At 44.5% G+C, this 17,734-nt stretch overlaps 1 protein-coding gene across 4 annotated transcripts in view; it reads left to right on the top strand.

Moving 5' to 3' along the window:
• The window catches only part of LOC144506201 (cell adhesion molecule DSCAM), a 518,357-nt gene that overhangs the window by 470,428 nt on the left and 30,195 nt on the right, over positions 1-17,734 (top strand). For all 4 annotated transcript variants that reach the window (XM_078232062.1, XM_078232059.1, XM_078232061.1 and 1 more), the window contains exons 26-29: positions 3,228-3,404; positions 3,845-3,875; positions 10,187-10,302; positions 14,572-14,721. In XM_078232062.1, coding sequence (XP_078088188.1) covers positions 3,228-3,404; positions 3,845-3,875; positions 10,187-10,302; positions 14,572-14,721 — 474 coding nt within the window. The remainder of the gene's footprint in view (positions 1-3,227; positions 3,405-3,844; positions 3,876-10,186; positions 10,303-14,571; positions 14,722-17,734) is intronic.

The raw sequence follows: 17,734 nt of genomic DNA, 5'->3' as shown, positions 1-17,734 counted from the left end.
CAAGTTTTTGACACAGAAAGCGGTGGGTGTCTAGAACGCATTGTCAGGGGTGGTGGTGGAGGCAGATACAATAGTGGCATTTTAGATATGCTCACGAATAAGCAAGGAATAGAGGGATATGGACGAAGGGCAGGCAGAAGAGAAGGGATTCATTTAATTTGGTGTCATGTTCGGCACAACATCCTGGGTCGAAGGGCCTGTTCCTGTGCTGTACTGTTCTATGTTCTATAAAGTAGCTAATCGAATCACATCGGGCCTTGTGTTGATGCAATCCATTTTCACCAAGATTGGAGAAGTGTGAAAGATAAGAATGTCTGGTTCGGGTTACGACGGGGTTTTGTTGTTACATTCAGAGTCATGAGACCGTACACTCAGCTACAGGACAGTGTGAGTCAATCTCCATTAAAGTTAGATGCTTGCAGGAATGATTGATACCACTGAATTTAAGATGAATTTCAGGAGATGATCACCATATAATATCAAGCATGAAATATCCTGTGTAAATTGCAAGGCAGTAACAAACGCTAGGTAAATTATAGGTCTTTGGCTTATCTTCGATATATTACATGCTACATTTATTAAAATGCAAGCGCCAAATGCAGTGGATCTGCAGGGACACCTTTTTTTAAGATCAACATTCTGCGCAGGAAAAAAAGGATTTAAACTCATCTTTACAAGTCCTTTCAGCAGCAAGATTCCTTTAATCTGTACCCAGAACTTAAATACTATTAATTAGCTTGTGTTACTATGGTGACTAGAAATGAAACTAAACCATCTTAAATGCCAACACACTTACAACGTTCCTTAAGTCCTGAACATGAGTCTTTCCACTTGAGGATACGGTTTAATTTAGCCTCTAAATGATTAAGGCCCATTCATCTTAGATTATTACATTATTTGAGACACCCTCATCCACATTGGAGATCTGTCTTCATTTCCAAGAATGCTTTAAAATATTAAGCAGCAAGGAATGCAAACTTTGATTTTTTTTAAAATGTTAAAAAGATCAGTGCTTTATCACCACAGACTTTCATAACTCTGATCTCTGTCACCTAAAAATCGCAGGAAAGCTGAATCCTCTAAGATCATCGGGTTATAATTATGTTTTGTCTGGTCATTCAAAATGGCAAGTCACCTTTTACATTGACTTCAATGTTGTTCAACTTTGTCATCACTCATTTCACATTAGCATCCATTTAACATAATGATCTTTGGGGAGGGGAGGTTGTAGGTTTTAAGTTTAAAGTTTATTTTATTTGTGTCACAAGTAGGCTGGCATTACCACTGCAATGAAGTTACCGTGAAAAGCCCCTAGTCACCACACTCCGGCGCCTGTTCGGGTACACTGAGGGAGAATTTAGCATGGCCAATGCATCTAACCAGCACGACTTACAGAATGTGGGACGAAACCGAAGCATCCGGAGGAAACCCACGCAGACACGGGGTGAACATGCAAATTCCACACAGACATTGACCCAAGCTGGGAACCGAAGCTGGGTCTCTGGTGCTGCGAGGCAGCAGTGCTAACCACTGTGCCACCATGCCACCCTTTGAAGTACACTGTATAAATGTTCATGCCGGTGAGAAGAATGAGACAAATGAGTCTTGTTTACAGCACTGTTACAATAAGTAACAGCCTGGGGCGGCACGGTAGCACAGTGGTTAGCACTGCTGCTTCACAGCTCCAGGGACCTGGGTTCGATTCCCAGCTTGGGTCACTGTCTGTGTGGAGTTTGCACATTCTCCCCGTGTCTGCGTGGGTTTCCTCCGGGTGCTCCGGTTTCCTCCCACAGTCCAAAGATGTGCGGGTTCGGTTGATTGGCCATGCTAAAATTGCCCCTTAGGGTCCTGGGATGCGTAGATTTGAGGAATTAGTGGGTAAAATATGTAGGGTAGGGCCTGGGTGGGATTGTGGTCGGTGCAGACTCGATGGGCCGAATGGCCTCTTTCTGTACTGTAGGATTCTATGATTCTAAGTAAGAGCATAACGACGTTAACATTGCAAGAATGGATGAGAATAGGGAAAGTTCTCTATATCCAACCGTCTAGCAAAGCTGAAGTGCTGTAGTATTGGACGTGCTGGACTTTGGATGTGATGTTTAACCCGAAGACTGATCTACCTGTACAAGTCAACAAAACCCTGTGAAAAATAGAGCAGGAGGGATAAATCCTCCAGCCCCCGAATCCACACTGAGATCACGGCTGAAGGTTAGAGAAAACAAGAGACCGTACTGAAGCCCTACTTTTGATCAAGAATACTTTCAAGCTTGGAAGCCCTGGGATTCTGGAATCATGGGATTGGTGAAAATTCCCCCTTGGACTTCTCCCAAGTGTTCTTCTCATTCCTCCCATAATCATACAACTAAGAAAGGAACAAATTAATTGCATCTCTTTACTGAATGTAGACCACTGTTAATATAGAAATCATCTTGCCTACATTACGGTCATAGGAACATAACACAGGAATAAATGTAGTTCTGTCACTAAATTTCAATCATGGTTTGTCTGTATCTTAACTCTCATCTACTCACCTTGGTTCCAAAACCCTTAACCCCCTTACCTCACAAAATTTTATCCTGTTGAGTCTTGAAATTTTCAGTGGACCCATCCTGAACATAGCCTTGTGAGAGAGATTTCCACTGATAAAGAAATGCTTCCTGACATCACCTCTGAGTGACCGAGTTTTAATGTTAAGGTATTGTCCCCACCTTGTTCTGCACCATCCCCCCCTTCCCCACCCCATTGTTTATTTTATATTTATGTATCAGTGTCACAAGTAGGCTTACATTAACACTACAATGAAGTTACTGTGAAAATCCCCTAGTCGCCACACTCCGGTACCTGTTCGGGTACACTGAGGGAGAATTTAGCACGGCCAGTGCGCTTAACCAGCACGTCTTTCAGACTGCGAGAGGAAACCAGAGCACCCGGAGTAAATCCACGCAGACACGGGGAGAACATGCAGACTCTGTACAGGCAGTGACCCAAGCTGGGAATCGAACCCGGCTCCCTGGCGCTGTGAGGCAGCGGTGCTAACCACTGTGCCACCGTGCCGCCCTATTTCATTCACGCTTCATTGTGTAAAGTGCTTCGATATGTTAACAGGGCGATGAGATGCTGAGCAAGTGGAATTATTTATGATCAGAAATTGCTCTTTGTTTTAATAAAAACCCAATCTTATAATAGCACCGCAGTGAATAAATAATATTGTGTCTTTAACTACACAGGCACGATCCCGCCACTGATTAAATCAGTGATCCAGACCGAGGAGGGAATAGCGACCAACGAGGAGCTGAAGATGCTGGTCACCATCTCCTGCATTCTGCTGGCTGCCTTGCTCCTGTTTGCTCTGCTTCTGGTCGTACGCAGGCGAAGGAGGGAGCAGCGTCTGAAAAGACTGAGGGGTTAGAAACACTTTAAAAGGCTCATGGAATAGAACAAATAAGAACAAAGAAAATTACAGCACAGGAACAGGCCCTTCGGCCCTCCAAGCCTGCACCGACTATGCTGCCCGACTGAACTAAAATCCTTCTGGGGACCACATCCCTCTATTCCCATCCTATTCATGTATTTGTCAAGATGCCCCTTAAAAGTCATTTGGGTTGAACGAATGAATCCACACTGTCTGCCCCCCCCCCCCCCGCCACCCCCCACTCCCCAACCCAAAATATGAAGATGTCGCCAGCCTTGACTTCTTTTGTCTGATTAGGATAGTTGGATTGTTTTTTATTGCCAAGTTGAGCTGTCACGCAGCATAACAAGGTCACCGTTGTACCAGAGAAAGGTTATTATTTTAGCTCTTCGAGGCAGGCACACTAACGAGTATCTCCTTTTTTTTTCCCAGATGCCAAAAGTCTGGCCGAGATGCTGATGAGGTAATGCTCTGTGATTTTTCAGTACAGGCCGCGTGTCATGTCAAAGGTGGCTCCTGTTCTGCCTGAGTTTTTTTTGCCAATGTTTACACTGGGGGCAGTTTCAAAGTCGTGACTGAGTGGGTGTAAAGACAGTGGAATAGTCACTGAAGCATGAGTGAGAAGGAAGTTGCTGTTTAATTCTTACACAGGATTTGAGTGTCACTAGCTAGGCCTTCAGTAATTACCCTTGAGAAGGTGGTGGTGAGCCGCCTTTCTGAACCACTGCAGTCCATGTGGTGTAGGTACGCCCACAGTGCTGTTAGGGAGTTCCAGGATTTTGACCCAGCGACTGTGCAGCAACGGAAATATATTTCCAAGTCAGGATGGTGAGTGTCTTGGAGTGGAACTTCCAGGTGGTGGTGTTCCCATGTGTCTGCTCCCCTTGTCCTTACAGATGGCAGTGGTCATGGGTTTGGAAGGTGCTGTCCATGGAGGCTTGGTGAGTTCCTTACACAGTACACTTCTTTAAAATGCATTTGTGGGACACGGGCGTTGCTGGCCGGCTAGCATTTATCGCCCAACCCTAGTTGCCCTTGGAGGACAGTTGTGAGTCAACCACATTGCTGTGGCTCTGGAGTCACATGACGGGGTAAGGACAGCAGATTTCCTTCCCTAAAGTGAACCAGATGGGTTTTTCTGACAATCGACAATGGTTTCACAGTCATCAGTATTCCAGACATTTTTTATTGAATTCAAATTGCACCATCTGCCGTGGTGGGATTCAAACCCGGGCCCCCAGAACATTAGCTGAGTTTTTGGATTAATAGTCCAGCAATAATACCACTAAGTCATAGCCTTCCCCATTACCATCATTGAGGCCTCGAGCAACTACGGTTTGCCCTTCTGACGGTAGAGATCACATATTTGGAAGGTATAAATCAGAGTGGATTAATTCAATGTCAAATCAGGTACAGGAAGGAATAAAGGGAAAGAAAGATTGGTTAACATAGAGGGCTAAAGGGGCACAAGAAAGGTCTAAAAAAGTAAGTATCCAACAGCAATTAAATGCTGAAGAAATGAAACCCCACACAGTGCCAAGTTCAATGTTAAGAAATAGATCTTGAGTACATCATTAAAATAATCTCTGAGGTTTAATTAAATATACACAAATCTTCAATGGCTCCTTGTGTCACTTCAAACCAGCTCTAACTTTCTGTGGTGAGTTTAGTGTGTACCTTACTTTGTGCCTAATGCTACTTGCTGCGTTTCGATGGTGTAAAGGACAGCGAGAAGCTATTATTGGGAATCTAATAACCTTGCCATGTATTCAGGACAGTAACCTTTAGGTTTCTGTGTTTAATCACACATTTACTTGCCCGGGCCCAAGGCTCCTGTGGAGGTTGTGCACAGATAACAGCTAATGCTTAAGCTTCATTGTTACTTTGACAGCAAACTCAGTGAATGGAGCGTGCCAAAATATCTTGGAAGCAATTGCCCTGTTCACACTTGTTTCAGAGATTTATTATGTCCTGTGTCCAGGTATGTTTTGGATACATCGTTAAAGATGAGGTAATGCTGTAGTGATTGGAGATAATGTAAACTAAACCATTCCTTTAACTTGAGGAGACTGTCATGAATTAAAACCCTCCATCTTCCACATATAGCAAACTGTTTCCAAATGAAAGATTGTTATTGATGTAAATCATCCGTTTGAATGGTGTGCGCCGCACTGCCAAGCTTCACTTGGTTTCCTTTGCCTACTCTGTTTCATGCTTTATCCTATTGCAGTGGAATGGTGTTCCTGTGTTCTCTGAGACGTTGTGCCAGGTTTTGACAAAGTAGACAACACTCCACAGGTCTTAGAAAATGGCAGGCGGGACCCGAATACTGAAGTCTGTCCCCCGTTTCCAACAGATCAGCTTTTTGCTGCCAGGAGTTGGGAGCAGGGTACGATTCACTCACACGGGAAACACAAACTCAACACAGTCCATTTGCACTCACTGCTGAATTCAAACTTGTCTGTTCCAACAGCCTCAACCCACAAATTGGGATTCACAAATTGATGGTGTAAACCGTCACGGTAGCACAGTGGTTAGCACTGCTGCTTCACAGCTCCAGGGACCTGGGTTCGATTCCCGGCTTGGGTCACTGTCTGTGTGGAGTTTGCACATTCTCCTCGTGTCTGCGTGGGTTTCCTCCGGATGCTCCGGTTTCCTCCCACAGTCCAAAGATGTGCGGGTTAGGTTGATTGGCCATGCTAAAATTGCCCCTTAGTGTCCTGGGATGCGTAGATTAGAAGGATTAGCGGGTAAAATATGTAGGGATATGGGAGTAGGGCCTGGGTGGGATTGTGGTCGGTGCAGACTCGATGGGCCGAATGGCCTCTTTCTGTACTGTAGGGTTTCTATGAATTTCTATGAATCACTCTTGAAGGGCAGCGGATCAGGTCCATATAGTTCTCAAGTTTTCCAGTTTTTTTTAATTCCCTGTGTTTTAAAAGTTTTAAATAAACAGGGTTCAGGTGACACTGTGAGATATGAAACAAAAAAAACCTTCTGCTGAATTGCTTTGTCTGACAGACCAACTGGCACCAGTTAGGAAAAAAAAAGTAGCATCTGATCATGGAGTTTCAATAGAGCTCTTTGTTGACATTATTGTGGCTGTTATTATGTCATTATGAATGTTTAGCTAACTTTCAAAAGCTACAATTATCTCAGCAGGGGGTTCCAAATTCAGTGTTTGATTGACATTTTAAAGAGGCTGTTAAAGATTATCTTTCCTTGATGTAGGGTCTGAATAGAAGTTTGTTTTTATAAGAGATCATTCACAAGGAAATGTGAAAGCTTTGAATGAGTTTTATGAATGGGAGATTTCTTGTTATCAAGTTTGTAGGTATGAGACTTGTATTGGATTGTTGGAAGTTTTTTTTTCATCTCCTCATGGCTCTTGGAGTCTGTCCATGAAAGATGCTGGGCGATTGACTGTGGAGGTGACATGGGGGACACATGGGACCATGGGGGGAGAGGGAGAACTGAGTTGGCATGGAGACGGCACAGGGAGGTATGTGGAGCCATCAAGGGTAAGGTACATGGAGCTGGCTTGGAGGTATGAAGGACCATAACAGGTGAGTGGGGAGTGAGGGATGGGTATTTTTGAAGGGCCCAATATCTTCTGAAACAACTCAGACCAAGTCCCAGGGAACCAAGGCGGGCCTCCTAATCAGTTCACCTCAGAACCTGCCCAGTTCGATGGCCACCTGCACTCTGCTTCCAGGGTCAGCAGGCTTGATTTGATCCTACCCCCAAACGATCAGGGCAAAAGTTGTATGGAGGAGGTACGGTGGTTCTGACAAGTCGGGACAGTTGCCAACTTGAGGTACCCACCTCAGTAGTGAAAATCTAGAGCTTGAGTTCAAATCCACTTCATAGCTAGTGTTGTAGGTAAAAAAAACCTCTGACACTATTAGTAGATCAAAATGCAGCTTTATTTTCACAATTGTGGGAGAAGTGAGGTTCCTAACAGTGGACCCCCAGCCTTCTCATCGAACACAAGTAAGAACAGAGTTTACATATGTCACGGGCCCCGCCCTCATTACATTGCAATTCTCTAAGATGTCTGTCATTGTTCATGGTGAGATTCTTGTTGTATTAGCAGTATCTTCCTCTGCGTAGTTTGTTCGATCTCCAACGCCACGATTGTTCGTCATTTATATCCTTGAAACAACATAACAGATTTTGCACAAACAAGTTAACTAATATACATACAAGTTTGTATAATACTTTATATCAGGATAAGATGAATAACGTATGATGAATATATATATATGAATCTATGGTTATACAAAGACAGTTATACATGTCAACTCCATCGTGTTTAACAAAGGTACATAAAAATGGAGGCTGTTTAGCTTATTTCGAGCTGGGTTAATCGCATTTCTTAATAACAAGTGGAGACAACAAGAATAGCTGTTCCTCTTATCTGGCACAGACATGAAAAACACCGAACTCTGACGAAAACATGAACTCTGCAGTGTTCTCAACAAAATCACAGAGTTTGGGTCTTAATGCTTAAGTGTGACAAAGTTCATTAACCCATTCCCGACTTCAGCTAGCATGCTGAATACAATTTCTAGTCTCCTTATCTGAGGATGGGTATACATTCCTCAAAGACCATAAGACATAAGAGCAGAAGTAGGCCATTCGACCCATCAAGTCTGCTCTGACATTCAATGAGATCATGACTGATCTGATATGATAATCCTCAACTCCACTTTCCTGCCTTATTGCCATAACCCTTGATTCCCTGACTGCTAAAAATCTGTCTCTCTCAGCCTTGAACATACTTAACAACCCAGCCTATTCAGCCTTCTGCAGTAAAGAATTCCACAGATTAATTACCATCTGAGGGAAAAAATTCCTCCCATCTCTGTTTTAAATGGGTGACACCTTACTCTGAGATTATGCTAGATTATTTTTTTTAAATGCATCATATTAGGGAGACGATGGCCTAGTGGCATTATTGCTCGACTATTAATTCAGAAACTCAGCTAATGTTCTGGGTATCCGGGTTCGAATCCCACCAGGGCAGTTGGCGGAATTTGAATTCAATAAAAAAAATCTGGAATTAAGAATCTACTGATGACCATGAAACCATTGTCGATTGTCGGAAAAACCCAACTGGTTCACTTTCGGGAATGTCCTTTCGGGAAGGATAGCAGATATCCTTACCTGGTTTGGCCTACATGTGACTCCAGAGCCACAGCAGCGTGGTTAATGCTCAACTGCCCTCCAAGGGCAACTAGGGATGGGCAATAAATGCTGACCAATCAGCTAAGCCCATGTCCCACAAATTAATTTTTAAAAATGTTCTTGGGTCCTGGACTCTCCCCCAAGGGTAAACAACCCCTCAGAATCTACCCTGTCAAGCATCCTGAGAATCCTATATGCCTCAATAATGTTGCATCTCATTCTTCTAAACTCCAACTAAAGGGCACATGAGGTTCACTGCGGTGATTCCTGGAATGAGAGAGCTGTCCTATAAAGAGGGATGAGTAGAATGGGCCAATATGGTCTCGAGTTTAGAGTAATGTGAAGTGATCTCATTGAAACATGTGACATTCTTAAATTTGATTTGATTTATTGTTGTCAGATGTATTCGTATACATTGAAAAGTATTGTTTCTTGCGCGCTATACAGACAAAGCATACCATTCATAGAGAAGGAAATGAGAGAGTACAGGATGTAGTATTGCAGTCACAGCTAGGATGTAGAGAAAGATCAACTTAATGCGAGGTAGGTCCATTCAAAAGTCTGATGGCAGCAGGGAAGAAGCTGTTCTTGAGTCAATTGGTACGTGACCTCAGACTTTTGTATTTTTTTCCGACAGAAGAAGGTGGAGAGAGAATGTCCGGGGTGCATGGGGTCCTTGATTATGCTGGCGGCTTGAAAGGGTTTGAAAGGGTTTGTCCCAGCTGGAGAGTCTAGAACTAGGGGTCATTGTGTCAGGATAAGTGATTGGGAAAGTGTTCGGGGTTGGTGTAGACATTCAGCTGTGATCTTGAATGGCAGAGCAGATTTGAGTGGCAATGTATGGTCCACTTGCACAGTGGTTAGCACTGCTGCTTCACAGCTCCAGGGTCCCGGGTTCGATTCCCGGCTCGGGTCACTGTCTGTGTGGAGTTTGCACATTCTCCTCGTGTCTGCGTGGGTTTCCTCCGGGTGCTCCGGTTTCCTCCCACAGTCCAAAGATGTGCGGGTTAGGTTGATTGGCCAGGTTAAAAATTGTCCCTTAGAGTCCTGGGATGCACAGGTTAGAGGGATTAGCGGGTAAATATGTGGGGGTGGGGCCTGGGTGGGATTGTGGTCGGTGCAGACTCGATGGGCCGAATGGCCTCCTTCTGCACTGTAGGGTTTCTATGATTCTGTCCTTGTGTTTTTACTGAGTGAAAGGCCGAAACGTTGCCACCATTCACGCCGGCAGGATTTTCCCATCCTGCTGCAGATCTGGCTGGCCGCCAAATTCTCTGATCTCGCTACAGCGGGAGCATGGCGTGAATGGCCGGTAAGGTCGCACCCAATGTCTTTTCGTACTCTGTGACCTGTAAATGAGTTCAGCCGATGACACCCAGTCGCTATTGGACACAATTCCATACCACAAACCACTTGTTGTTTCACACTACTCAACACAAAGGTGACTTGGGTGTCAGTGGGCTGTTTAGCTTCGAAGAAAGTTTGTATAATCAAGCAATGATAAAATTATTACCGGCAGACACCAGAACTCTTGTGAAGGCACAGATATTAAATAACATGTTTTTTTTTTCTGTCTCCTTCAAGTAAAAACACGAGGACATCAGACACCCTGAACAAACAGCAGCAGACGCTGAGAATGCACATCGATATCCCTCGCGCTCAGCTTCTAATAGAAGAGAGGGACACAATGGAAACAATCGGTATGCAATTCACCCTCCCAACATTCTACACTCATATATTATGCACTGACGTAGATCCGTCTTTCATCCGTTTTTTTCAAAGAACAATACAGCACGGTAGCACAGTGGTTAGCACTGCTGCTTCACAGCTCCAGGGTCCCGGGTTCGATTCCCAGCTCGGGTCACTGTCTGTGTGGAGTTTGCACATTCTCCTCGTGTCTGCGTGGGTTTCCTCCGGGTGCTCCGGTTTCCTCCCACAGTCCAAAGATGTGCGGGTTAGGTTGATTGGCCAGGTTAAAAAAAAAATAAAAAAATTGCCCCTTAGAGTCTGGGATGCGTAGGTTAGAGGGATTAGCGGGTAAAATATGTGGGGGTAGGGCCTGGGTGGGATTGTGGTCGGTGCAGGCTCGATGGGCCGAATGGCCTCCTTCTGCACTGTAGGGTTTCTATGTTTCTATGTTTCTAACAGGCCCTTCAGCCCACCAAGTCGGTGACAATTCCTAATCCTTATTTATGATGTGGAGATGTCGGAGTTGGGCTGGGGTGGGCACAGTGAGAAGTCTCACAACACCTGGTTAAAGTCCAACAGGCTTATTTGGTATCACGAGCTTTCAGAGCGCTGCTCCTTCATCAGGTGATGAAGGAGCAGCGCTCCGAAAGCTCGTGATTCCAAATAAACCTTTTGGACTTTAATCTGGTGTTGCGAGACTTCTTAGTGTAATCCTTATTTAGACCCACTACTTATTGCCAATTCATTCCTTTTTTGACCACTAACCAGGAGATAGCAAGAGTTTTCCCAACAGTTTGAGGGACAACAGCACACTCCCTCTTTAACTTTGTGACACTTGGTGAAAATGCAGAGATTTGCCAGAATTGTGCCAGGAATGAGGGACTGGTTATTACGGAGAGACCAGAGGAGCAGATGTTGTTCCCCTTAGTGCAGCAAAGGTTATGAGGAGATCTAACAGAGGCGCCACAATGATAGTCTCGATAGAGGACTTAAGGAGAGATTGTTTTCAGTGGCGGGTGGGTCATTAACCCAAAGCCACGGATTAAAGAGAACCGGAAAAGAAACACAGAGATGAGAATTTTTATTGTGCAGCAATTTATGATCATCTGGAATTCACTATCTGAAAGGATGGTGGGAGGAGATTTGTCGGGTCACTCACACCACAGAAGGAGGCCATTAAACTGTTTGTTTGTAATATATATAAATGCTTTGGAGGAAAATGTAACTGGTTTGATTAGTAAATTTGCAGATGACACAAAGGTTGGTGGATTTGCGGATAGCGATGAGGACAATCAGAGGATACAGCAGGATATAGATCAGCTGGAGTCTTGGGCGCAGAGATGGCAGATGGAGTTTAATCAGGACAAATGTGAGGTCACGCATTTTGGAAGGTCTAATGCAGATAAATATACAGTAAATGGCAGAACGCTTAGAGTATTGACAGGCAGAGGGATCTGGGTGTACAGTTACACAGGTCATTGAAAGTGGCAACATAGATGGAGAAGGTCATCGAGAAGGCATACAGCATGCTTGCCTTCATCGACCGGGCATTGAGTTTAAAAATTGGCAAGTCATGTTGCAGCTTTATAGAACCTTAGTTAGGCCGCACTTGGAATATAGTGTTCAATTCTGGTCGCCACACTACCAGAAGGATGTGGGGGCTTTGGAGAGGGTACAGAAAAGATTTACCAGGATGTTGCCTGGTATGGAAGTCATTAGCTATGAGGAGAGGTTGGAGAAACTTGGTTTGTTCTCACTGGAATGACGGAGGTTGAGGGGCGACCTGATAGAGATTATGAGAGGCATGGACAGAGTGGAATTTTCCCAGGGTGGGGCATCAGTTTAAGGTGCGAGGGGCAAGGTTTAAAGGAGATGTACGAGGCAAGTTTTTTCACACAGAGGGTGGTGGGTGCCTGGAACTCGCTGTCGGGGGAGGTAGTGAAAGCAGATACAATAGTGAGTTTTAAGGGGCGTCTGGACAAATACATGAATAGAATGGGAACTAAGGGGTATGGTCCCTGGAAGGGTAGGGGGTCTTAGTTCAGTCGGTCAGCATGGTTGGTGCAGGCGTGGTGGGCCGAAGGGCCTGTTCCTGTGCTGTAATTTTCTTTGTTCTTTATTCTTTGTTCTAAACCCATCAAGTCTAGGCCAGATTCAGTTGGAACTTTCTAAAGGGAATTGGATACTTACTTGAAAAGGAAACATTTGCAGGGCTATGGGGAAGAGGAGTAGAAAGCTCTTCTAAAGACCTAGCACCAGTACAGTGGGCCGAATGGCCACCTCCTGTGCTGTACGATTCTATGATCTGTGCTTATACATTTGCGTGTGTAGATTTATATGGTTCCATGGACTACTTCCCAGTAGTTTGTTCAAATGGTCAGGCCTCACAGCACCAGGGACACGAGTTCGATTTCCGGCTTGGGTCACTGTCTGTGTGGAGTTTGCACATTCTCCCCGTATCTGCGTGGGTTTCCTCCGGGTGCTCCAGTTTCTTCAAACAATCCAAAGATGCTAAATTGTAACTGAGCCATGCTATATTCTCCCACAATGTACCCGAACAGGCGCCGGAGTGTGGTGACGAGGGGATTTTCACAGTAACTTCATTGCAGTGTGAATGTAAGCCTACTTGTGACACTAATAAATAAACTTAAACTTAAACAATAAGCATCACCATGATAACATTTCATGGAGCATATTAAAACCATTCTGTCTTCACTCAATCTGTACAAATGCATATATCCCCTCTGGCATCACCACTTAGTGCTCATAATGTATCAAAACTCTGGTATTTCCTTGTCAACTGTTTCTATTATAAAATTCCTATGTCAACTTATGTAATGGGAAGTGCTGATATAATTGTGTCACTCTGCAGTTATACTCAGCTACCAGTGGTGACGCTATAGCATCGCATGCAGCTTCTCTGCTGACAGTGTGGAGAAGATCTCTCCTACTCGCTGTTTCAAAAGTCACCATATGTTTTGGTATTTACCTATAAATGATTATGTCAAATATATTTACATAATAACACCGACCGAATATATGACTTTGAAATGACCACAGAATTGCATCAGTACACTGTGTTAGAATTTTCTTCCTGTCCTTTTACACGGCTTTGCCTGCAGACCATAATTAACCACGAGTGTCCATACGTAGTGTCAGAGGACATTGACTAGTATTTACTTATATACATGTATGTATGTAAAAGTACGTATATAGAAATATTTCACTGTTTCTTGTCATCAGCGTGAAGAATGTTGAAACTATATTGAAGTGTTGAGATAAGCAAATGTTTTCAGGGGCAATAATGATTAGAAAGAGAATGGAATTACGGGCAGGATTTTCCCGCCATGCTTGCCCCAAGACCGGAAAATCCCACCCGAGGTCAATGTGAGATCCTGTCCCACCGCCACGATTCCCGTGGCAGGCGGGACGGGAAAATTCCGCCCATCATCTGTACCTTCCCAATCTGACAGCAGAGATTTATATGAATTACAGAACAGAAGGATAGCAGTCAGCATATTGTGTGTCCTCGGCCTTCAACCTAGAACTATGTGCTCCACTTTGCTTTTTCCCTTAGCCTCAGCTCTGAGTCAGAAGTTTGGGGTTTGAACCCCATTCTAAAGATGTAAGCACATAAACTAGGGTGACTCCGGAACTGTACTGAGCAGATTGCTGCATTGTCAGGTGAAGGATTAAACCAGGCCCTATCAAGTGGACATAACAGTTACAAATAAAAGCAAGAAAGTTTTCTGTGGTTCCCTGGCCAAGAATTATCCTAACATCGTCAAAACAGATTACCCAGTTATTTAATCCATGGCTGTTTGTGAGAACTTGGGTTGCTGGTTGGCTGCTCTTAACCCCAATGTTTCAATGGGAACTAAACTTTAAAAAGTATTTCACTGGCCTCAGTGGAATTCCTACAGTACAGAAGGAGGCCACTCGGTCCATTGAGCCGACACCGACAACAATCCCACCCAGGCCCTATCCCCGTAACTCCATGTATTTACCCTGCTAATCCCCGAACACTAAGGGGCAACTTACCATGGCCAATCCACCTAACCCGCACATCTTTGGACTGGCTGAGGTTGCAGAAGGTGCATTTAAAATTGCGCCTTCTGGATGGAGCATTGCAGGAACTGAACTCACCAGAAACTCCCTGTAGAAGCAGTAATATATTGTTTAAATATAAAAGTGTAGGCCATCTTTCATTTTAACTCCATCACTTGGATGAAGCACTATTGAAAGGGCGGTTTATACGACTGTATACTGCTGTGTTACAGACGACCGATCCACTGTGCTGCTGACGGATTCCGACTTCGGAGAAGCTGTGAAACAGAAGTCGCTGACGGCCACACACACTGTCCATTACCATTCGGTCTCGCAGGCCACTGGACCTCTGGTAGATGTTTCGGATGCCCGGCCAGGAACCAGTGAGTAGTTTTGTTTTACCCGGAAAGTAATTGAGGGCAATCCTAAATGAGAAAAGGTAGGCTTGGTTGTTATGATAGCGAATGGATTTGTTCCCATCAATGGGCAACCCTCTCTTTAAATTTGCTTGGCTTGATTGGAGGTGGGATTGGTGCTTTCTTCATGGACTAGGCTGGTATCCCGGGGGGCTTTTTAAGGATCTTCCATTAAAGGCACTGACTCTGAAATTCTGTTGAGGTGTTTCTGGCAGAGTGCAAGACATAGACACAATGTTCCTTGGAAAACACCTTATGCAATAAAAGGGCCTTTTTCTAATGTTCAAGGTGAACTATTAAATTCTCCCAAATAAAGCAGCACATGTTGGAGTCAAAATAATTGGCACTAATAAAATGCCCTGATTGCAAACAAAGAGGAAAGAGGACCACATCTTGTTGCAGCAAATTGATGACATTTCCCATATCCTGGCAGAACTCTCCAATTTGCAGAGTGCATGGCATTGACCCAATGTTACTTGGAAAACACCTTATGCAATAAAAGGGTCTTCTTCTAATCTAATCTGCTCTGGTGAAAGGTCATCCAGACTCAAAATGTTGGCTCTATTCTCTCTCCACAGATGCTGCCAGACCTGTTGAGATTTTCCAGCATTTTTTGTTTTTTTGGCCCTTTTCTAAGGTTCATGTTGAACTAGTAAGTTCTCCCAAATAAAGCATAACCTGAGTTGGAGGCAGAATAATTGGCTCCAATAAAATGCCTTGATTGCAAACAAAGAAGATGAACACTTTGTTGCAGCAAATTGATGACAATTTCCCTTGCTCCCCTTATGGCTTTTCTGAATGACAGCTTTGAGCTCAGCCCTAAGAGAGACCAACAGCCCCAGATTCACCCAATGGAAGATTCTAAGGTCTGGATTATCATGGAGTTTCAAAGCCTCCATGGATCTTTAAAAATGGCAGGCAGGACCCAGATAGGGAGGTAACACCCCCATTTCACACAGACCCCATTTTGGCTATTATGTGTACCTTAACCTGGAGTGTAGGAGTAATTAATTGATGGAGTAGACGTAAATGCTCCTGAAGAGCATGTAGGTCTGTGTATCTGTGATGATCTAAGGTTTTTTAAATCATCTGGTCTTTAAACCTTTAAAAGAACACTGAGTGCCAATGCCAGTGATTGTTCAAGTTAAACCTCTGTTAGACTGCTTAACCATGATGTGGAGATGCCGGCGTTGGACTGGGGTAAGCACATTAAGAAGTCTCACAACACCAGGTTGAAGTCCAACAGGTTTATTTGGTAGCACAAGCCACAAGCTTTCGGAGTGCTGCTCCTTCATCAGGTGAGATGAAGGAACAGCGCTCCGAAAGCTTGTGGCTTGTGCTACCAAATAAACCTGTTGGACTTTAACCTGGTGTTGTGAGACTTCTTAATGTGACTGATTAATTGACAGACCACTTGGGTGTAGCATCTTTTCAAACAGTTTCAATAGAGTTATTTGTTGACATTTTCCCAAATGCTATTTATTAGGAATGCTTGGCTGAATTTCAAAATCTACAATTATTTCAGCAGGAGGGTCTGGGTTCACAGTTTGATTGACAGGGATAGGATAGGGTGGAGGTAGAGAGATTCTTTCCACTTAGAAGGGAAACCAGAACTAGAGGGCACAGCCTCAAAATAAGTGGGGGCCGGTTCAGAACAGAGTTGAGGGGGAACTTCTTCTCTCAGAGGGTAGTGAATCTCTGGAATTCTCTGCCCATTGAAGTGGTGGAGGCTACCTCGTTGAATATGTTTAAATCATGGGTAGATAGATTTCTGAACGATAAGGGAATTAAGGGATATGGGGAGCAGGCGGGTCAGTGGAACTGATTCGCCTCAGATCAGCCATGATCTTGTTGAATGGCAGGGCAGGCCCGAGGGGCTAAATGGCCTACTCCTGCTCCTATTTCTTATGTTCTTATGTTCTTATGACAGTTTAAGAGATTGCTAAAGAATTAGAGATATGAACAGAATTTTGTTTTTACAACAAGTTAGGTTATTGGATAAACATATGGATGATATTGGAATAGTGTAGATTAGAGGGCCTTTAGATTGGTTCCACTGGTCGGCGCAACACCGAAGGCCGAAGGGCCTGTACTGCGCTGTAGTGTTCTATGTTCTATTAACCACTTAAGGAGATTTAAAAGCTTTAATGCTTTCATGAATGGCAGTTTCTTTTCACTGTCAAGTTTGTTTGGTGGCAGCTTTAATAGATTTTAAAAAGCTTCCATTTTCATTTTCACATGACCCCTGAGGTCTGTCCACGATGGATACTGGGCAAGTTGGCATTGAATTGGAATGTGGATATGAGGGACCATGGGATTTGGGAGTGTGGCATGAGTTGGCATTACGTTTGGATGGAGATTATGAAGGACCATGGCGGGGGTTGTGGGTGGGATAGGAGATGAGGGACGGTGAGGTGTGCAGGCTAGATGCAGGCCCAAAATAATCTAAAACAACCGGGACCAAGTCTCAAAGGACCTAAGAGGGCCTTCCAACCATCTCCAGCCAACCCCAGCACTCGTTGTCCTCCAAGCGTCTGCTCCCAGGGTCAGAGGCCTAACTGCATCCCTCATACTCACCTCCAGAATAAAGATTTTGCAACTCAGAGTACTTTGATCTGGGGTGGGTTCAGTGAGTCAGGAACTTTTCTGATTCAAGCTACCCACCCAACAGTCAGAATCTGATCTTTCCCACCCTTCCACCAAAACACATTGGTGGGGAACTCGTCTCTGCTCCCGATGGCTGTGGAGGGTTAACTGGCTGCAGGCATGAGGAATAGCTGCCCCCATATGGGGATAAATGCCCACCCTAGATTGACTGAAAGCTCTCTCACCCCAGCAGCGCCACTGTGAGTGGAGGCCAATGTTGGGACTACACCAAGTCCCCCAGAACAAAGTATCAGGAGCCCAGAATGCAGGCAATCGGAGGGTGTCCCATTGAGGCCAGGAGAAGAGGTGGGGGTAAGATGAGCGGGGGCTGGGT

This window comes from Mustelus asterias, chromosome 17 (assembly GCF_964213995.1).
Source record: "Mustelus asterias chromosome 17, sMusAst1.hap1.1, whole genome shotgun sequence".
Classification (NCBI taxonomy): Eukaryota; Metazoa; Chordata; class Chondrichthyes; order Carcharhiniformes; family Triakidae; genus Mustelus; species Mustelus asterias.
Note: the sequence above shows the minus strand (reverse complement) of the source record. Positions and strands in the feature narration are given on the sequence as shown.